At 41.3% G+C, this 22,731-nt stretch overlaps 1 protein-coding gene and 1 pseudogene across 5 annotated transcripts; one reads left to right on the forward strand and one right to left on the reverse strand.

Moving 5' to 3' along the window:
• Positions 1–480: 480 nt before the first annotated feature.
• LOC101703668 (tetratricopeptide repeat protein 39B pseudogene) lies at positions 481–9,640 on the reverse strand (annotated as a pseudogene). The gene is made up of 3 exons (XR_015453003.1): positions 9,088–9,640; positions 7,393–7,434; positions 481–3,007 (listed from the first exon to the last, which is right to left on the reverse strand). The product of XR_015453003.1 is annotated as a tetratricopeptide repeat protein 39B pseudogene (transcript).
• A 79-nt stretch (positions 9,641–9,719) lies between these two features.
• On the forward strand, positions 9,720–16,148 carry Srsf7 (serine and arginine rich splicing factor 7). 4 transcript variants are annotated; one of them, XM_004839321.4, is made up of 8 exons: positions 9,720–9,851; positions 11,094–11,274; positions 11,430–11,606; positions 12,486–12,560; positions 12,643–12,753; positions 14,775–14,828; positions 15,315–15,350; positions 15,850–16,148. In XM_004839321.4, the coding sequence occupies exons 1-8, from the start codon at positions 9,824–9,826 to the stop codon at positions 15,902–15,904; spliced, it is 717 nt and encodes a 238-aa protein (XP_004839378.1). In that variant the 5' UTR covers positions 9,720–9,823; the 3' UTR covers positions 15,905–16,148. The 4 variants fall into 4 exon arrangements, with proteins under 4 accessions (XP_004839378.1, XP_004839379.1, XP_004839380.1 ...); XM_004839322.4 differs by having other exon boundaries at positions 12,643–12,744; XM_004839323.4 differs by lacking the exon at positions 15,315–15,350.
• The last annotated feature ends 6,583 nt before the right edge of the window (positions 16,149–22,731 follow it).

Consider the following 22,731-nt stretch of genomic DNA (forward strand, 5'->3'; position numbering starts at 1 on the left):
TCAAGGCCATCCTGAATTGCATAGTGAGATCCTGACTCAGAAAAAAAGGGGGGCGGTTGATTTTGGGAAAAATAATTCAGAATCTAAGCTATTCAGTATACCATGGTTTTTGGTTTTTGGTTTTTTTGTACCAGGGATGAAATTCAGGACCTTATGCTTTCAAGGCAGGTACTGTGCCACTGAGCTAAAATCTCCAGCCCAGTATACCATAGTTTTGAAATAACTAAGACCCTGAAGTCATTTTCCTAAAATAAAAAAATATTTATAGGGCAGTGTGATCCTTAGTGTAGCTATTTTTCCTATTTTATTTGTGAGTTGTATATACTATCTAGTGAGATGTTAAAAATTACATTTTGATAGGGCCAGGGATTTAGCTCAGTGGTTCCACTGCCTGCTTTGAAAGCACAGGGACCCGAGTTCGATCCCCAGTACCAAAAAAAAAAAAAAAAAGTTACCTTTTGAGGTTTGGTTTTGTTTTTTGTTTGTTTGCTTGTTTTTAAGACAGGGTCTAGCTTTGTAGTTCAGGCTGGCCTTGAACTCACTATGCAACCCAGGCTGGCCTTGAACTCACAGTGATCTCCCTGCCTCAGCCTCCTAAGTGCTGGGATTACAGGCTTGTGCCACCATGCATGGGTCCTTCTGAGGTTTTGAAAACATTAACATAATAAATTCACAGCTTGTAAGAGAGAATGTTTTGTAATGTACATGATTTACCTTTAAAACACACACACACACACACACACACACACACACATCACTCCATTTACCAGTGTAAGCCATGTATTTTACAGGCAAGGAAAAGGAAAGAGGGAAAAGAAATAGCCAGTTCCTTCCTTACTTGCTACTGATCAGATGCTTAGCAGCCGCCCCATGGATTTTTTTCCCACAAAGAAAAGATTTTTCTACCTGCTCATTATCTTGCTGACTGTGGATATTTCACTCATATTAAACTGAAAGCACCTTTGTGGTTTTTTTGTTTTTTGGGTTTTTTTAGCACCTTTGTGTTTAAATCACCTTTCTTTGGCTATTTGCTCCAGGGCTATATGAGCCTGGAACTGTAAGCGTGCTTCCATGGGGTAGTCTTTGTAGTTCTTTATGTTGTCTAGGCTTTTCGTTGCACTAACATAATCTCCTCTTAGTGTAGCATTCCCAGTTCATAGTGTGTGTATGGCACCAAGTCGTGGTCATATTTTAACGATCTCTCCTTCTGAATAACACAGTTAAAGTAGTGTTCAGCCTTCAGATATTTGCCTAAGTGCTTCAGGCACAGACCTTTCAACAAATTTAACAAACTTACATCATCTGTGCCGTACTCATCCTTTGGATTTTCTTGCAAAAGGTCTTTTCCTCTGTCAATTATGGACAGCCAGCTTGAAATAAGCTCTAGCCTTTTGCACATGATTCGGAATCCACTCCAGGCATAAATGAATTCCAGAAGGGGCTGTGCTGTAAACCAGCCCAAAGTCGTACCATAGCACTGCCTTTTCTCAGCAACAAACTGTTCTATTGGCACAGAAGTGCCTAAAATTTTGATTCTTAGGCTATCCACATTTAAGAAGAGAGAGTTAGTGTCCTCTTTTACTGATCTCACAAAATCAGAAGGAAGCAAAGCCAGTATCACAGCTTTCCCATACACGTAGGTGGCCTTGGACCACCTGCTATGTAGGTACAGCAGGTGGGCACAGTGGTAAGCCTGCCTCCAGTTCTGCAGAAAAACATGGCACCACATGAGTTCCCAGTAGCAGAGGTGGTGAACCTGCTTCCATTCACTCTGAATAGAAATGCAGTCCTGTAATTTTAGCTGTGCCTTTTCAAAATTTCCTCTCAACATACTAACATGTGCATGAAAAAATTTAAGTATAACAGAGTTTAGAAACTTCTGCAGGCAGGTTAGGAGGAGATTCTGTGTAGCAGAACTGGAAACATTTTCAACACCAAAAGCTACATAAATGTAATTGTAATAAAAGAGTAGCGTCAAAACGCTTAAAATATTATTTATATGGGGTTCAGATGCACTCTCATGAAGCAAAGCCAAGCCTACCTCTCTGTCACCAGAATATCCAATGACATTGAGAAGTTTAAGTGTCCTTGGTGGAACAAGTGATAACATCAAATTGCATGCTCCAAATCCAAATTTGATTCCTCCCACCAGGTGTCTGTGGGCTTTGCTTTGGTAGTTGGACATAAACGTTACTATCTGTTGACAATCTTTGTATATTTGGTAACTTGTCTCAATGTTTATCCCGCTTTTAACAAAACCAAGCAAGCTGTCACCCTGTATAAATGTTATGGCAGCTTTCAAGACCAAACGCTCAGCGTAGCAGACTTCGGCATGCAATTTCTCTCCTGTGACAGCATTTATTCCCTGTCTGCTCAGTAGGTGAGATAAAGACATTATCCTTGTTTTTTTTCGGAACCCATTACAGGTTTTCAAAGCTTCCTTTGCAGCAGTCATTCCAATCTGTATATCTTGTGGATCAAAAGTCAGGATGGCCTTGACCACCATAAGCATACTGTATATTAGGGCATGGTATATACTGTTTTTAGACCACGGGTGAATGAGATTTATTGCAGTTGAGAATCTGTTATTTAGAAATAAGTACAATCCGGTTGTACATTCTTCCAGGGAAGACACTAGATTCATTGTTGTTGTCACAGGGATAATTTCATGGGCATCTTCAAACTTGTCATCCTGAACACTTTCTCTTTTAGGAAGTGATCTTCTTAACTTGACCTCCTTGTCAGCTTCTCTTTCACTTTGAGTAAGTGACATATTTAATTTGTCTTCTTGATCCTTTCCTCTTTTCCTCAGAACAAGAGGCATATTTGCTTCCCCGCTTAGAGGTGGAAATACCTGCAGCGGCGCGATATGGTTGTAGTAAGGCTAGCTGTGCTCTTCTGACCAGACTCTCTTCTTTCACACCAAGCTCAGTCTGAAGTGCTGCTCTCAAAAGTGAGGTAAACAAATGACCAGCTGTGAGATGCAGCATTAGGATATTGGCATCTGCTGGACAAGGAGGAAAAAGAAAATTTTATTTACCCAGAAGATGCCTTTCTGCAAAGTTCAAATTATTTGGAATATACTAAAGAAAACATGCCCTTCTAAAACATTGCAAGATAAACCCTTTGTAAACAAGAGTTCACCTATAACCATTCCCCCAATATATCAATTTCATAAGATCATTCTTTTATGTATTTTGTTGTAGAACTGCACTGTGGCAGCTATAAAATCTGACAATAAGAAGGCCTCGGGGACAAGGATCTCATGGAACAGGATAAATGAATTTACATAGTTTTGTAGTTAAGGGAAAGGAAGGGATAAATTGTTCAAACAGAAAAATCCCTCCCGTGCCATTGTTAGGACCACCACTGCACTTCCTATGTATTATAATATAATATATTATATACTAGGTTTTACTGAAATTAAATATTATGGTCAGGGTCTTAGATATGGACAGAGCTGTAAACTAGGAAGATTTCCTAGTATTGTTTCAGTTAGAGAAAGGAAATTCAAATATACCAATTATTATCACAGCTTATTATAGTATCGTGGTAGGAAATCTTTTCTTTTATTGGGAGTCATTTAACACCTGAAAGATCAGGTGTCGGGGGAGATGGGCATAGGGAAGACCAATTACAAATGGCAAGCTATTTAATTTATTCAGAATAACATAACAGATTAATCTATTTTTAAAGGTATAAACAGAAAACATTTAAGAGCGATTATTAAAATGCTTTAAAATAATTACATGCCAGGCATGGTGGTACACGTCTGTTATCCCAGCACTTGAGAGGCTGAGGCAGGGGGATCAGCGTGAGTTTGAGGCCAGTCTGGGCTACATAGTAAGATCCTGTCTCAAAAAAGTAAATAAAGGGGCCGGGGGATTTAGCTCAGTGGTTCTGCCGCCTGCCTTGCAAGGGCAAAGTCCTGAGTTTGATCCCCGGTACCAAAAAAAAAAAAAAAAAAGAAACAGCAAAAAGAATCAACAAATGGAATTATATCAAATTAAAAAGCCTCTGAAAAAAAAAAGAAAAAGAAAAAGAAAAAAAAAAAGCCTCTGGACAGCAAAAGAAACAACCAATATAGTGATGAGACAAACTACTGAGTGGGAAAAAATTTTTACCAGCTTCTCCTTGGACTAATATCTAGAATATATAAACAACTCAAAAAATTAGACTCCCCCAGGGATTTAGCTCAGTGGCACTGCGCCTGCCTCACAAGCGCAAGGTCCTGAATTCAATCCCCGGTACGGGGGGGGGGGGGGGGGGAGACAAGAATTAGACTCCCCCAAAATAAAAAGACCCAATCAAAAAATGGGCAATTGAAATGAATAGACATGTCTCAGAAAAAGAACAAATGGCCGAAAAATATATGAAAAGATGTTCAACATCTTTGGGCATGTGAGAAATGCAAATTAAAATAGAAATTCCCTCTAGCTCCAGAAAGAAAGGTCTAACATCAAGAATTCAAAAAACAACAAATACTGTCAAGGCTGGGGCTGGGGAGTAACACTTCCTCATTATCGGTAGGACTGTAAATAGTATAACCATAAAAAATCAGTATGGAGGGCTGGAGATTTAGCTCAGTGGTTTCGCTGCCTGCTGCGCAAGCACAAGGACCCGAGTTCGATCCCCGGTACCAAAAAAAACCCAAAAAACCCTAAAATTAGAAATTCCATTCAACTAAGCTATTCCTCTTCTAGCTTATTTTTCTGAGTTAAAGATATCATATTACAGTAATACATACATGTTTATGGCAGTACAACTCATAATGGATAAATCTTGGAAGTGGCCTATATGTCCATCAACAGATAAATGAATAAAGAAAATGTGATGTATCGTATACAGTGGAATACTACCCAGCCATAAAAAAGGATATTTGAGTCATTTGTAGGAAATTTGGATGCAACTTGGGACCATATGACTAAATGAAATAAATCAGCCACAGAAGCTTAAATATCATGTTTTCTCCTATATGAGGAACCCAAAGTGTAAATAAAGAGCAAAATAAAAGATAAAGAAGAAACAGGGAGATAAACCTTTTGCAAAAGGGAGGAGGATCTCAAAATGGAGGGAGGGAGGGGAAAGGGAAGTAAATAGGACTAAGGTTTGTCCCAAATATGAACTAATAAAAAAATTTTTTTAAGGTCACATTTTGGTCTGCTTCCATCTGACTCTTGCATTATATCCCATGGACTCTGAATTTAGTGGAAGAAGCAGGTTGTTAGCTATCAACCTTTAAAACCATGTCCAATCCGGGGATTTAGCTCAGTGGTTCCGCTGCCTGCCTCACAAGCGAAAGGTCCTGAGTTCAATCCCTGGTATCAATCAATCAATCAATCAATAGATAAATAAATAAAATAAAACCATGTCCTGCTCCGTCTGCTCTTGCGCTCCTATCTGGATTGCTGGTACCATCACCTGTGCTAGAGTCCCTTTCTTCTCCTGCGCCACCACGCCCGGCTACACTGTATCATTAATGCTACATTCTCCCTCTACTGTATTAACGATCTCACTTAATTCCTTCATTACACGTCCACTTAAAATATTTATATTTCTTTTTCAAAAGGAGGGCCTGGCATAGTGGTGCACACCTGTAATCCCAGCACTTGGGAGGCTGAGGCAGGAGGGTTGCTGCAAGTTCAAGGCCAGCCTGGGTTACATAATGAGACCCTGTCTCAAACAAATAAAAAATGTATAGCCTTTTTCAAAATAAGACTACATTTATTTTTTCTTCTTATAAGCAATGCAGATCATAACAGAAAATCAGTATATAACCAAAATGCATGAAAACTACCCTCATAATACCCTTTATTATCTTGATTTTCTCCTGAGAAATCTGCAACCTAAAATGACTAGTAATATATTTCAGTTTACATTGCTACTAAATGGTGATTTCTCAGTTCGAATAAGAATTTCTCCATCTCTAAACTCGCCCTGCACCACTTAAAAAAGATATAGGAAGCTATAAAATACAAGAAAAGGAGAAACCTTAATTTACTTTTATTAATACAGTTTATTTTTAGGGAATTTATACTTGTACATGATGTATCTTGCTTTTCTTTCCATTCCCCTCCCCTCCCTTTAACCCCTCTTCCTCCTTATTTATAAACAAAAGCTTCATTTCCATTTTCCCCCTCCTATTCTCTCTCTGCCCTCTTTGTTGTTGTTGTTGTTTTTTGTACTGAGGATCGAACTGGGGTCCTTGCACTTGCGAGGCAGGCACTGGAACCACTGAGCTAAATCCCTGGCCCTCCCTGCCCCTCATATTTTGAGACAGGGTCTTGCTTTGTAATTTAGGCTGGATTGAACTCTATGCAGCCCAGGCTGGCCTCAAACTTGTAGTGATCCTCTTGTCTCAGCCTCCCAAATTCTGAGATTACAGGCATGTGCCACCACACTTGGCTAGTTTCACTCTCTGAAGATGGTCAAAGATTTGTAGTTCTTTATTGTTGCTCTCTCCACTTCTCATACTTTACTAGATTGTTATCCAGTTAGTACTTGGCTAATGAGAAGTTAATTTTTTTATAAAATATGAAAGTTTTATGAAAACGCCTCTATAACTTTTTCTTCCCAAAATTTCTTAAATGTATGCTGGAGGAATCAGATGATGATGTTAAAAAAGAAAGCAAGCTGTGGTTGAACATGGCTGACCTACAGTACATAGATACATAGCATGTTACATAAATGTATACATACAAAAATGCATATTACAAGACTGATACTATAATTTCTCTATATTAAAAATAGATACTTGTGCAAAAGAGTTAAGTCACTTATCTTCTTTTAAGGTATTCACGTCGAAGCTAAAATGGTGCCAATAATTTAAAAGTGAAACTAAAGTGGTGAGGGCAGAAAGATTAAAAAGTGGACTTCTTTAAGGCTTCTCTGGAAATACCGAAGCTCAGAAATGCAGAAAAATTTTGAAAACTGATGCAAAAAGAGTGTTGATTACCCTCCCTTTATAAACTAGTAACATTGCCAAGATTTAACAATACAACATGTTCAGAATTACTATTTCATATTAGGAAATATCAGAGTGTTTGCAGAACTGGAATTAAATAATTCATGAAAACTGAATTTGGGAATGTGACCTTAACACAAAATTTTAGAGGTAGAAGATTGCATTGATAAAGCTGATTTTATTTTTATTTTTATTTTTTGATACTGGGGATCGAACTTGGGTCCTTGCGCTTGTGCAGCAGATGAAACCACTGAGCTAAATCCCCGGCCCTAAAGCTGGTTTTAAAGAGAATCAGCAGGAATAAAAGTACTCTGCACAACATAATTTCCCTGATTTGGACTGACATTTAGTGAAAGGATTGGTTGTGTGTTCTTAGAGAAGGAGCACATAGAATAGTAACATATGGAAATAGTGTACAATACTATTACCTTTTCCTGAGGTTAGCAAAGCCAAGCCAAGGATTGGTCCTGCTTTACTAGGGATAAAGAATACATAATTAGCTTATCAAATGCCTGTCTCCAAGAGAGGCCTGTACACCAGTCAGTTAACTCCGCAATACTGCGCATCCACTCTAGAGCTCAGCTCCTCTAGTCAAGGGGTTTAATACTGGACTATCCTCCCTGCTCCCCGCTTTGAAAGCAGTTTCTCATCTGTTGGAAAACTGCTTCTGTTTACACCATTATTTGATTATAAATTCCCTTTAGGTCAATAGACTTTGTATTCAGAATCGAAAAATTTTTAGTGAGTCCTATTAGGAGATATGTAGTTAAAAAAATAGTGCTATCATTTTTTTTTTTTTGAGGTCTCTCTGTGTATACTCTACAGCACCTGGCCAAAAAAGTGGTATCTTTCAGTAAGTTACCTATGTTAGTCCAACCATAATTTTCTTAAATTCATAACAACTTAATAGAGGAGAGTAAAATTATCGAGACTTTACAAAATTGCTATTCTTTCAAAGAGTATATAAAAATCTTTATAATTATTGATTAATGTTAAAAAAACAAAACAAAACCCTGTTAAGCCGGGCGTGGTGTCAAAGGCCTGCAATCCCAGCACTCCTGAGGCTGAGGCTGAGTCTGAGGCAGGAGGATCACTGGGAGTTCGAGGCCGGCCTGGGCTACACAGTGAGTTCGAGGTCAGCCTGAACCACACAGAAACCCTGTCTCAAAAAAACCAATACGGGGCTGGGGATGTAGGTCAGTGGCATGGCGCCTGCCTGGCAATCTCAAGGCCCTGAGTTCAAAAAGTCCTGTTAAGAGTTAGAGAGAATAAATAAAGATTGTTGATAGAGATTCTATTTTCCTGGCTATTTTCTTGAGGCAAATATATATTTGCAGCATTAATTACCTGGGGAAAATCCATACTTTATTCACCAATTAGCCCTCCTTTCCCAGTACTCCACACCCCACACCTATGCACACCAAGGGAGGTTATAGTAGGTAAAAAGATAAAAATACAAATACCTAAGGATTTCCTCATTTATGTGTAACATTTTCATCTCTTGTAATAGTCCAAGTATTTATGATATAATGTCTATGTTTTGTTGTAAGCTGATAAAAAGTACTTAAACCTGTATTTGTAGAGTTCGGTGCCTGGCCAGTATTGCATACAATCAAAATCAAAACTGGATTGTAAGCAACGGGGGTGGGGAGTGGGGTGGTTTGAGACAGGGTCTCGCTATGTAGTTCAGGCCGGCCTCGAACTCACAACGATTCTCCTACCTCAGCCTTGGGAATGCTGGGATAACAGGCGTGTGCCACCACGCCCATCAATTGCAAGCAATTCTGATGTAAAGAAAAATTTTCATTTATTTGATATATATTGAGTGGCTGAGCAGCAAGGCTGCTATCTCCAGTAAGGGGAGACAATCAAAGATGACCAGAAGGTCTCAGTCCTCAGGATCTGACCATTAGTGGATGTGACGTGTTACTATAATACAAAGCTGAAAGGGCTAGAAAGGAAGAACAAAATACTTTGTGCTGCAGATGCAAATAATTTCATAGTTGCCACGGCCAAACTGCTTTAAAGATTTAGTTTTGTGACAAGTTCAACATAACCAGGAAAAAAAAACAAACCCACAACCCTCTTCCTTTGTCCTTCAGATTCCAAGAACTCACACCAACCTTGCTGGTAACAAATTGGTGACTGGTTCAGAAGGGGTAGGAAAGTCGAAGGGGACGGGAGTACTGAGTCCCGGGGCGCGTCACCCCTTCTGAGGCCTAGGGTGCAAAGATCGTTACTCAGAATGGCGGGCTCGTGGAGTCTGACTCCTGGTCACGCTCCCGATTACCTCTGAACAGCCCCACAGGTCAGAGTAGAAGATTAGACCAGGTCCCCCAACAGAAAAGCGGCGACAGCTGCAACATCAGCGGTTAAATTTTACAGCCTTTCATAGGCCGGTCTAATGCACCTGTACCGAGATTACGAGCCCTGAGGGTTCCAAGATTAGGCAAAGCTGAAAAGGGGTAGGGGAGAAAAGGTAGGGGGTTTGGAAGGAGGATCTGCAAAAAGGCTGAGGGAAAGGGGGGGGACAGGATGGCTCTGGGAAAGCCGTAGGTTTATAAACGAGGCCGTGGCGTTCCCATGGTAACGTATCCCTCCGCTCGGGACTGGAGTGTCGGACCGTGAAGTTCCTTCCGCGCCGCTTCTCGTTTGTTTCTGCCCAAGTCCTTTGTGTCGCGCAGAACGCGGAGATGACGCATGCGCAAAGACGCCCGCGCTGCATATATAAGTACTGAGCCGGGCTCTTCCTCGTAGTGCTGCTGGGACCGTTGGTAGGGAAGGGTGCGCGGTGGCTTCTAAACCACTCAAGCACCGAGCGCTGCAAACGGAAAGAGCAGGGCACGCGGGCTGGTCAACATGTCGCGTTATGGGCGGTACGGAGGAGGTCAGTGTCTAGAGCCCAGGGACGGACGGCGCGGTGTGGGTGGTGGTGACTGCGAGGCCGGAGGGCTGGCGAGGCGGTTGGAGACGGTTATTCCGCGTGCGTAATGGCGGCTTCGGCGCACGCCTCGCGAACTGGGGGCGGCCAGGGCGGCCGGGGACGGCGTGTGTGGCTGTGCGGGGCTCGGTGTTCTTGGGCATTTTCGTCGCCTGTTCGGGCCTGAAGCAGGGCCAGGGTCGCGGTTTTCCCGTTGTCCTCGGCTCTGCCCGCCCGTCCCATCCCCCCACGCGGCGGCGGCTGCCATTTTGCGCGCTTTGGCGAGCGTGGTGGCGCATTTCCTCAGCGCTTTCCCGCCACTGGAGCGGACACATCTGGTCGCGCACACAAAACCAGGGTCGGGTTTGAGATGGAACGAAACTGGCAGCTGCGAGCTGAGCATTCTCGTCCAACAGTTGGTTGAAATTGCAGAATGAGAATGGGGACCGGCGGCCGGTCTCTTCCCTCTGTTCTTTCGAGCGCGGCGTGCGCCCCGGGGCGGGGAGCTGGCGTCCTGGGCGACTCCGCGCCTGGGGCGGGCGCCGAGGAGGAGGGGACCGACGCAGCCCAGCTTCCCGGCCCGGCCTGCCAGCGCGGGCCCGCGCGTTCCTCGCGCCTAGGCTCCCGGTCGGGGGCGGGGCCGAGCCGGGGTCCGCCCGACGCCTGGGAGCCGCCTAGCTTCTCTGCCTTTGCCATGTTGTGGGGGGGTTCCGCCTACTACCGTGCCAAGAACTTGGTCTTAAAGAAGTCTGGCTTCGCAGGCTTAATTATTTCAGGCTAAATTCCATTGCGGGTAGAGAGCATTAAATAAGCTTTGCACAGGCCAGGGTGGTGGCACGTGGCTGGGGGCGTGAGGATCCTTGGAACCCAAGAGTTCCAGAGCAGTCTGGGCGACATAGCCAGACCTTGTCTTTTTTTGTTCTGTTTTTTGAGACAGGGTCTCACTGTGTAGCCCAGGCTGGCCTCGAACTCACATTGATCCTCCTGCCTCAGCCTCTCGAGTGCTGGGATTACAGGCAAGTGCCACCAGCCCTGCCAGACCTTGTCTCTAAAGAGAAGCGCAGTCTTTCTTGGGGGGCCCGGTACTGGGAACTGAACCAAGGGACTCGAGCTCAGCTACCTCCTCGAAGGATGGCCCATTTTAAGGCAGAATTCATTCAGACTTAAGCCAAATTTTGCATAACCTCCTTTATTCTATTCCATTAACAGAAACGAAGGTTTATGTTGGTAACCTGGGAACTGGTGCTGGCAAAGGAGAGTTAGAAAGGGCTTTCAGTTATTATGGTCCCTTAAGAACTGTATGGATTGCAAGAAATCCCCCGGGATTTGCCTTTGTGGAATTTGAAGATCCTAGAGATGCTGAAGATGCAGTACGAGGACTGGATGGAAAGTAAGTGGGATGTTTAAGACCCAAAGATTAAAGGATTGAAAGGGTGGAATTGGAAGGGCTGAGTAGAACCAGAACTACTGAGGGAAAGAATTAAAGAGTGCTTCTAAATGTATTAGTCACATAAGTTTAACTCCAGAATTTTGTTATTTTTACAGGGTGATTTGTGGTTCCCGAGTAAGGGTTGAGCTATCTACGGGCATGCCTCGGAGATCTCGCTTTGATAGACCACCTGCCCGACGTCCCTTTGATCCCAATGATAGATGCTATGAGTGTGGCGAAAAGGGACATTATGCTTATGATTGTCATCGTTATAGCCGGAGAAGAAGAAGCAGGTATTTAGTTAATAAAGGAATGGTTGGTATTATAGTTAATCAGAGTAATTCTTTTATTAGCAAGGCAGAAACTAGTGTTTTTCTATAAACTTGAATGTTAATTGTACAGGTGTATTTTACAGTTTTTGTGTAATTAAAAATGTTAATATATTAATAATCAACCTGGTCAAAACCTTTCAGGTTTCTTCGTTTGAGTCAGTCGCCTTGATTCAGAATGTCACGAGCCTTATGATATCATGCTGAGGCGCCTTGCAAATCCGACAATTAAGATCCTCCTAGACCTTGAGGTGATCAGCATAAGAGGCCAGATCCCCTCGAGTCATCTACACCTAGCTTCACCTTATTCTTTAAAGGGCAGAAAATTTGAGACGGTGATCGCCGTAACAGTAAATTTGGCTTACAATTGGGGCCCCCTCCGCTTTAGAAAGAGGAACACCAGATTGACCACATTCCCAACTAGAAAAATCTTCTTGCGTCAATCAAGCCTCACCTGGCTCTTTTGGCTGTCAGTTTGATCGTCGTTAGATTGAAGAAAACATCTAGATGCAGCGATCGGCTATAGATACTTCTAGATCGTCTAGATCTACTAGACCTACTAGACCATGGGCCAAAGAGGGTCGACTGCAAACTTGCAAGGTTTATTTTAAATACACATTACAGTGTTTTATATTATGTAATTCTAAGTTGTAATTCAGCTTTTAACAAATCTTTTTTTAGGTAGTAAAAAAAAAAAAAACTCAACAACTAATAGGCCCAGAATTTATTTCCAAATGAGACACTAAATTTAAATAGTTTTGAGATTTGATTTCAGCAGAGGCACATAAACTTTTAAAATGGGCTGTAGTCTAATATTCTGTATTTTTCTAACTTGAAAAATAGGTCACGGTCTAGATCACATTCTCGATCCAGAGGAAGGCGATACTCTCGCTCACGCAGCAGGAGCAGGGGACGGAGGTAAGAGATCTTGGGTGATTATTATTGTAAAATTTTAACAAGTGAGAAAAAACTTGGGCGATAAACCTAACTTAATTTTTAGGTCAAGATCGGCATCTCCTCGACGATCAAGATCTGTGTCTCTTCGTAGATCAAGATCAGCTTCACTCAGAAGATCTAGGTCTGGTTCTATAAAAGGATCGAGGTATTTCCAGTATGTAACACTCTCTTCCTCATTTTTAGTTAGATTGTCACTTCTTGAGAGCTGGTTTGGAGGTTCTAGCAGGGGAGCACAGCTATTCATATACCCTTGACCAAGGAAACAGTCCTCCTTTATCTGGGGTGGTTGTCCTCTTCGACCATGCACACAGCTTCAGGAGGGACGTGGTGAGGGAGAAAGGGGACACCCACCTAGCCAGCCAGATCAGCCGAGTCAACCCTGGTGATCAATGGGGTGACAGATGTCACAGCCAGGTTGCCCTCACATCCAGATTGTCACTTAATGACACAGCACTATGGACTGCCTAAGGGCATGATTCACATAAATTGCTTCAGAGAATATTTTAAAAGGTTAAATTTTACGTACCATTTGTAATAATGGATATTAGCTTAGTTTATACAACCCAGTATTTAAGTTTGTTAAGAGGCCACAATGTCGATCCCCGGTACAAAAAAAACCCAAAAAACAAAACACCCCACAGTGCTGGTCATGGTGGTGCATGCCTGTAAGTAATCCCAGCACTCCAGAGGCTGAGGCAGGAGGATTGTAAGTTGGAGGTCAGCCTGAACTATAGCAGGACCCTGTCTTGGGGTGGCGGGGAGGGCCATAGTGATAGAGATGGGTTGAAAGTAACATTATTTCAGAGACAAACTTGAACTTTTTCTGCCTCAGCTTCCTGAAGAGGTTAGGATTATAGGCATGCGCTACCACTTCAGCTAAATCAGCTAAAGATGATTGACTACACAGGGTTTTTTTTTTTTTTTTATGAATTAAAAAAATTGGGCAGGGAATTTAGCTCAGTGGTTTTGCTGCCTGCTGTTGTAAGTGCAAGGACCCAAGTTTGATCCCCATACCAAAAACAGTTGTGACATGTGTAGGTGCATGCTTGTAGTTCCAGCACTCAGGAGAGGCCACCCTGGGCTACACAGCAAGGCCTTATCTCAAACCAATCAATAAATAGTACTTGTGATCCTGGGAATTGAGCCTAGGGCCTGGTGCATGCTAGACAAATGCTCCATTCTCAGGCTGTACACATTTGATTTCAACACAAATTTAAGGTGAACCTCAAATTTACTTCCTTTGTAGAGGCCTTTAAAAAGGTGATAGGATAGGTACAGCTGTACAGAATAAAAAGAGTTTGTACAGAATAAGAGTTAAAACAATGAAGCAGTGGTACAGAGAGACACTGGGAGTTATTAGCACAGAGCCTTAAAATGAAGGTACTGAATTCTGAATCCTATCTGAGGAAGTCTGGACCAATCTGGATCCTAAGACCTTTAAGAGAAATGTATGTGTATGTCGCAAGAACTTAATTTTGTCTGTCTTATAAATGGCTTTGAACCATCATAGCTTGTTGGATTTAGCTCAGTGGTTTCTCTGCCTGCCGCGCAAGTGCAAGGACCCAAGTTTGATCCCTGGTACCAAAAAAAAAAAAAAAGAACAAAGCCTTATACAGTGACTTTATTTTTATGGGTAATTATTACATGAAAAGTTAAATTCTCAAGGGTCTAAGGTCTTAAAGCTAATTTGAGCCCCCCCCCCCCAGTGATGGCACTGGGAAGTGAACCCCCCTCCCCCTGCCCTTCAAACTGAGCTAATCCTTGCCCCCCCCCCCCTTTAAATTCTTAAGTTGCCCAGGCTGAGGTTTTAGGATCATCCTGCCTCAGCCTCTCAGAGTGCTGGGATTATAGGTGTGTGCCATTGATTCCTTTAAAAATGAAATACTCTAGTCTTCTCAAATGAAAACCATCTATTGCCCTTGATGTTAACAATGTTTTGAGAGTATTGTGGATACAAGAACTGTGACCATTGAGGTTGATAGAAACAAGTAGTTGAAATGATTCCTTACATTGAAATTAAGAGCTTGTTTGAAAATAATTTCTTACCTTTTGAGTATAAGGTAAGAGTATCTTTTTTTAGTTTAGCTTCTCTGTTTCTATCCTGCCTGATACAAGATGCTCAGTGTTAAAAGAATTCTATGAACTAATTGGTAAATTTTTACTTTTCCTTTTAAGATCCCGGTCCAGGTCAAGATCAAGATCCAGGTCTCTTTCACGACCAAGAAGCAGGTAGGATAAAAATTTGGTTAGATGCTCTTAAAGTTATATGGCACCAATATCCAAAGAGTTCAAAGTACTTTGAATTGTTGAAATTTGAAGTTGAAATACAGTACCTTGTTAGGCCAAACAAGAACTTCATTTATACATGGCCTGTTGCCTGCTTCCTGGAGGAGGGAATGTGAAATGATAGAACGCTATGACTTTGGAGGTTAAGAGGCCCTTGTTAAGAGTTGACCAGTTTATGGACAAGAAGCATCCTGAGCTAGATATGCTTAAGGCAGAAAAGATAAATTGTGACAATACAGCAGGTCACTGGTTTTATGGGACAGTTTTTGGAAGATCGACTTTTTAAAGTATTAAGTGTGGTAGGCTCTAAAGTTATACACCGCAGTTTGACATTGTAAACTTAAAACAATTAGTTTGTTCCAGGGTGTTATAACTTAGGAAGGTATTGGACAGTACTCTTTCTTACTAGAATTTTTCATGTTTTGACAGCCGGTCAAAGTCCAGATCTCCATCTCCAAAAAGAAGGTAAGCTAAATATTTTGTTGCCAAATCTTAACCTGCCAAGTGTGGCCTCTACAGAATAAATGTTTGCTTACTACTTAGCTGTCTTTGAGCTCTTTGGAGAATTGGTGCTGTATAGATCTAAACATTAAGTTTTCGAATTGGTTGCTTTTCCTTTGTTGGAAAAATACTTGATCAAAGTGTTAGAGAGAGGATTGTTAGGATGTCTGAAGTGTCCACATGAAGAAAAACAAATGTTGCAAATAGTTGTAATCTTGCACCCGATTTATTTTCTCCCTAGTTCACTTTAATGATCAAAAAAACCTTAAATTGTCCTATTTAGTTTTTCTTGGGAATTTTGTCAGAGTATTAAGCCTAATATTAAGGAATAAATAATATATAAATCTCATGTAATTTTAGGTCTTTGCTGTGGGAACTCAGTAGCTTTGTTTTCCTGACATGAACATGAGAAGAGTTAAGTTTCAGCAGACACTGATTCCAAACCTAATGTTTTTCTTTTTAGTCGTTCCCCATCAGGAAGTCCTCGAAGAAGTGCAAGTCCTGAAAGAATGGACTGAAGTTCTCAAGTTCACCCTTTAGGGAAAAGTTATTTTGTTTACATTATTATAAGGGATTTGCGACGTCTGTAAAGTGTAACCCAGAAAGAATATTTCAGCCATCTAATCAAAATGGATTTGGATTACTACTCTGTAAATTCATGGCAGTAAAATAATATAAATTTTCGTTGAATGTATTAACATCTTATGGTCTGAAAATGTGGGGTTTTATTTGGCACATTTAAATAAAAGTGTTTCTAATAGACTTTTGATTTGTGTTCAGTAGTAACACTTCTTGAATTGGTAAACATCAGGAGTCAGACTTAGTTGTTACTAGCCACATTCATACAGACTTACATTCAGAGTTTAATGGTGTTGGTTAAATCTTGAACATTGTCCTGTTCTATACATAACACATGCCTGAGATCTTAAGGGGCTTTGAAATTCCATTTTACCCTTGTAGCATTGGGTAAGATGATTTTGAGTCCCCTATAGCATGGTTATGACAAATACCTAAATTAACTAATGCATTTGAAGTTGGTGTTACTGGATACTGTCAAACTAATGATCTCTGTCAGTCTAAAGGGACCATTGATTTGTCTATAAATAAGCATGACAGGAACAAAGCAAAGCTTATTAAAATGATATTTAAAATGAAGTGAGAAACTGATTTCTGAAGGCTAAGTTTAGCACCTGATTGTTTTCAGGCTTTTGGGTGGGATGGTTTCTACTACTCTTTTGTTTTTTTGTTTTCAAACAGTCTTTTATACCAAAACAATGCATATGTGAGGAATTGTGTGAATTTGGAACAATATTGTAAACCAGCTTTGCAAAATTTTCTAACCCAGATGTTGTTTAACATGTATTGCCTTACTCTGTTCGAAGACCTGTTTGATCCAAGCTAAGTTTGTTTTTTGTTTTGTTTTGTTTTTTGAGACAGGCCCTGTCTGGTGCAGTCTGGCCTGGAGCTTACTAGCCCAGGCTCACCTTGAACTCTCAGGCAGTCTTGCCTCAGCCTCCTGAGTAGGATTATTAGGTGTGTTCCACCACACCTAGCTCCAAACTACGTTTTACAGCTCCAACAACTATAGTTCTCCAGTTTTGCCAAGCTGGTACAAAATAAAGTAATTAAAGATGTTAATCAGAAATGTTAATGAGACTAAAAGCAGTTTTGTAAATCTTACATATTTAGCAGTACTTCATTTAGCCAAGTGGTTTTTTTTGGTAGTGACTCTTAGACCTTAGAATGTTATAGCCAGTAGGATCTTACTCAGAATTTAAATACTAAGTATAATAGAGCAGTGAAACAGTTACTTCTGAGGATTTCTGGATATGCTTTTACCAGTATTACTCAGCTTGGTGCAAAAAAAAAAAAAAAAAAAAATGCTAGTGGCACAGGAATCTGCCCTTGTCTGTTTTATAGGCTTTTCAACAGTCTTTGGATAGTTTGGGAATTTGGGAATAAAACTCATCTGCCTCAAATTCTTTTGATGGTCTAAGTGGCCACTAGTATGTTGGAAATTATTTGGATTCTTTGATTGGAATTTTGACAACTGGCTAAATTAACATGGTTGGTATAAAGCTATATGTGTAATTGGCAGGCTTGTCTATTGCACTTGGTTAGCTTTGTTATGTATTCTATAAAGTTAAGTTTACTCAATAAATCTGTAGAGATTGAACAAGTAATCCTGATACTCAATTTTTGGAAGTGTGAGCTCTAAGCCAAAAATAAGAATCATTCATGCTGTAGCTTAGGGTGGGTGTAACTAGTGATGAACTAGAAATTAGTATAAAAGGAAGTGGGTATGGGAGCTGGTAGGGTCACAGATGAAAGCGGTTCTGCTCTTAGTGGGGACAGGCAGTACTGCAGTCTGGGCGGGCAGCTTTAGCATGGGCACCCTTCTGTTCAGTAGTATCCATGTCAGTTATGCAGTTCTGTGCTGTGCACTATTTTTTTACCCTGTTTTATTTAACATGTAACTACATTTATGATTGAATTCCAGTCCAATTCTAAAGTTTAGGCCTAGAAATCATTTTTTATTTACTTGGTATAGAATAGTAAGTATACATACATCCTTGACTTCGCAGTGGTAGTTTTCTATTGGGTTTTGGACCTGCTGTATCAAGAGATAATGGCTCATCTTGTTTTCCTGAGAACAATACTGAAGAAGTCTTGAAATTCCTCCGTTTGAATTTACATTAAATGAATATACACGGGTAGGATTTTGGTTCTTTTTTTTTTTTGTACCCGGGATCAAATGACCTTGTGCTTTCGAGGCAGGCAGTGGTACCACTGAGTAAATCCCTGGCCCTGGTTCTAAAGTTATCTTAGAGTGCAAAATAAGATTTTTCCAAGACGGAAGCAAGAATTGGAAGGTATGAATTGTAAATTACAGCTGAGACAGTTATACATACAAGCTTATAATCCCGGCACTGATGGAGGCTGCTACCCCTGGCTGATTTTGGAGTAGAGGGTGGTTAGAATTGGAGAAAAGCCAAAGATAGAGGAAGAAAAGCTAGGTTTATTTATTTTAGTATTAAAGATATTATATCAAGAATTTTTGAAATAGGCAGTTTGAAAGCATGGGAAAGTAATTGTAATGACCTTGTCTGCAGGGCAATTTAGGTATGTACTTGCATGAATGTGAATTTTTCACATTTATAAGTTATGTTTTTTGAGTAAAAAATTATCATTTATTCCCTATATCAAAATTGTGCTGTTTCCTTTTCTGAAGGAGAAGTAGGCTTACAGATTGATAGTTTGGTCAGGTTTATTTACCTGGTTGGAAGTAGGGGAAATTTGAATCCTACCTGTGGTTCCAAACATTTCCCCCCTTTCTTTAAAAGGACTCTTTAAAGCAACTTAGTTCAGCTGTGGCACACATCTGTATTCCCATCATTCTGGGGAACTGAAGCAGAAGGATCACAAGTTCTAGCCCAACCCGGGCAATTTAAATGTTCTAGTGAGATCTTAACCTTAAAAGCAAAAAGGGCTGGGGATATGTAAAGGGGCCTTGATTCAATTCCCAGTACTGTAGGAAAAGAACAAGAGACCAAAAAACCCCACCAAAATACATCCTGTAGTCCTATCCATTTTGATACTACTATTAATGGCAGCTACTTTCTTGCCACACTTTAAAGCTGGACATGGTGGTGCATGTCTGCAATCTCAGCACTCGGAGGGTGAGGCCAAAGGATTGGCTCAAGTTGGAGGCCAGCCTGAACTACATAGGGAGACCCTGTCGCAACCAAAAAAAGAAAAAGATGTTTTGGAGTATGTGTAATGCAATAGTTTTAGTAAATGTCAAGCTCTCCGGACCACTTCTCAAACTGCTTATTTTTCCACATGCTAATGGCCCAGCCTGTTATTCACCTTGCTTTTTTTCCGACTTAGGATTTATATGAAAGCTCTATTCCTGACTCAGCTGTCATGTTCCCTCCATAGAGGCAAGCACTTTTAGCAGTTGGTGTAGCCTGCTGGACAGCCAAGTCCCTGTGGAACCAAATGTACATAGTTATTTCCCTGTTTAACAAAATGTAGCACAGCACACATACTTGTTTTTCTCATTTAATATCTTGGAGAGCTTTTTAGGTAAGTAAAAATTGCACTTGCTCATTTTTTATGTTGTATACTGTTTAGTTGGCTGGTTGTTGCATAATCTATCCAGTAAACTTGTTTCCCTTGAGTGTACTGCTTTGGAATACAAAAGCAAAACTACCTAGTCTCGTGGAGCTTAAATTCTGGAAAGATGAGAGAATACTGGCTGGGTAATAAGTGATAAGGATGAGGAATGGAAGTTGATTGCTGTTTTATGAAGGGTTAGCCTAAGGACCTCGACAGTGTCTTTTTTTTTTTTTTGCGGTGCCGGGGATTGAACTCAGAACCTTGTGCTTGTGAGACATGCGCCGTGCTACTGAGCTATCCCTGAGAGTGTCGGAGCATCATTGACTTCCGGAAAAAATGTTCTGTTTGGAGGCATAGTAAGTGCAAAGGCCCTTAAAGTAGCTTGGGTAGTTGGAAAATAGGGTGCCAACATGAACCGAACAAGTTCACTGGAGATTTTTTTAGAAAATAAAACTGCTGATTTTTTTAAAAGACATATTTTGAGTAGCAGTTTTAGGTTAACAGCAAAAATGCGAGGATTGTGCATCTATTTCCCACGTTCCCTCAAGATTTCCCCCAGTATCAGCATCCATCATCAGAGTGCTACATTAATAATTAATGGGGCCGGGGATTTAGGTCAGTGGTTCCACCGCCTGCCTCACAAGTGCAAGGACCTGAGTTTGATCCCCGGTACCAAAAAGAAAAAAAAAAAAAAAAAAATTAATGGACCTACATTGACATCGTCACCTATTATCCATAGATTATGTTAGGGCTCATTCTTGGGGTTGTACCTTGTATGGGATTGGACAGAAGTATTTAATGACATGTATCTACTGTTATGCTATCGCACAGTAATCTTCTATAAATCCCAGGAAACCTCTTGTTTTTTTTACTATCTCCATTGTTTTTTTTTTGGCACCAGGGATCGAATTTGGGACCTTGTGCTTGTGAGGCAGGCGGCAGAACCACTGAGCTAAATCCCCAGCCCCCATCTCCATTGTTTTGCATTATGCAGTGTCATGCAGTAGTTGAAATCATACACTGTATAACAAGATTGGCCAGTTTTACTTTGTAATGTGCATTTTTAAGGTTCTCTCTTTTTTTGTTTTTTTTTCGTTTTTTTGAGACAGAGTCTTGCTATGTAGTTCAGGCCGGCCTTGAAGTCACTAGCCCAGGCTGGCCTTAAACTTGTGGCAATCCTCCTGCCTCAGCCACCTAAGTACCGGGATTACAGGTGTGTGCCACCATGCCTGGCTTGTTTGGTTTTTGAGACATAGTCTTGCTATATAGCTCAGGCTGGGTGCAGATTTACAGCAGTCCTCATGCCTCAGTCTTCCAAGTGCTGAGAATGCAGATGTGAGCCACTGAGCCAGCTAAGTTTCCTCCTTTTTATGGCTTCTTAATACTTGTCATGCTGAATAATTAGTGTCTGGATGTTCCACAGTTACTTTGTAGATCTACTGAAGGACATCTTGGCTGCTTCCAAATTTAGGTAATTATGAATAAAACTTGCATGTGAGGATTCTGTGTGAACATAAATTTAACTCTTTTGGATAAATACCAAGAAGTGTGATTGCTGGCTTATATGTTAAGAATAGGTTTAGTTTTATAAGGAACTGTTAAATTGTCTTCAACATAGGCTACGTGGTTTTGTGTTTCCACCAGCAGTGGGTGCGGGTTTCCATTGCTCCGCATCCTCATGAGCTTCTGGTGCTTGCAGTGTTCTGGATTTGGGCTGTTCTAATAGTTGCTTAGTGGCGTCCTATCATCTTGCATTTCCCTGAAGAGCATGTGATGTAGCACATCTTTCCCTGTCTTTGCTATCTTTGGCAAAGGATCTGTTAAAGGTCCTCTTTGGTCTTTTCTCCTCTGGTTTCTGAGAAGAGTAACAGCAATTTAACAGGTCTGTATTGCTGGCTATCGGGGTTTTCTAGTTACTGTCACCATGTCACAGTGGGGAATAGTGTGTAGTACCTCATTGCACAGATGAACATGTGTATCTAGAGTACCTCTAGAAATTGCATAGCTGGATCAAAGGGTTTGTACATTTACATTTTTGATATTAGTTTGCCCTGGTGGCAGTGTTAACAGGTTTTGGGCGCTGGAGTCTTTCTAGAGGTTTCTATGTTCTTTTGGTTCTGAACAAAAATTGGTGAAGCAAGTGCAAAAGGTAGCGAGGTTTTACATTTATTAAAGGTATAGAAACAAAATATGCTTTGCACAGCAAGTGCGGGCCAACTAAAGGTAAGAAGTACACCCTACAAGCCAGGCATGATGGCACATGCCTGTAATCCGAACACATGGGATGCTGAGGCAGGCAGGAGGACCGCCATGAGTTCTAGGCCAGCCTGGGCTACATAGCAAGACCCTGTCTTAAAAAAAAAGGGGGCTGGGGATTTAGCTCAGTGGTTCCAGCACCTGCCTCACAAGCGCAAGGTCCCAAGTTCAATCTCCGGTACCAAAAAAAAAGCAAAAAAAACAGTGTACCCTGCAAACTATGGGGTGGGCCACTGAAGGAGTTAATAGTGGTGCCTGGCCTGATGCTGGCCATCTTTTGTATCTCCCACTCCAGACTGTCAGGTCTAGGCCGTCCTATCCAAAGCCAGCTTGAGGCAGCTGGGGATTTAGCTCAGTGGGACAGCACCTGCCTGGCAAGTGCAAGGTCCTGAGTTCCATTCCTGGTACCAAAGGGAAAGAAAAGCCTGTTTGAGTTCTCGGAAGAACATAATGCTCTGATTGGTTGGTTCCAGGTGTAGGGCTTTGGGATCTGTTCTGTGCTCGTGTCCTGGAACTCTGTAAGTGACAGGTCATGCCCTCTTCCCCAGCCTATTTGCCATGCCCTAATCTGCCTCAGCAGGGTGTATATAGGAATGTCTTTCCCTGTGCTGTTGTCTGTGGTACACTGTCTGACCTGATGTTTATGAATCACTTGTTAAAATAGTGTCGGGGGGGGGGCATGGTGCTGCACACCTGTAATCCCAGCCCTTGGGAGGCTGAGGCAAGAGGATTGCTTTGAGTTGCAGGCCAGGCTAGAATACATAGAGAGACACTGTCTCAAAAAGTGTCTCAGCATAGTTTGTGTGTGTGTGTGTGTGTGTGTTTTTCTTAGTTATAAAATACATGCTTTCCCCTTCTAGAAAATTTTCACATATTCAAGTCTGGTTTAGTTTCCTTGCTTTCAGCATACTTCAGGTTTTACAGTGGGACTTTGTAACTTAATTCTTGCATGCATATTATGTAATTT

The sequence above is a fragment of the Heterocephalus glaber genome, unplaced genomic scaffold (genome assembly GCF_053883595.1).
Source record: "Heterocephalus glaber isolate CG9 unplaced genomic scaffold, H.glaber_assembly_v1.0 deba00001457, whole genome shotgun sequence".
Classification (NCBI taxonomy): Eukaryota; Metazoa; Chordata; class Mammalia; order Rodentia; family Bathyergidae; genus Heterocephalus; species Heterocephalus glaber.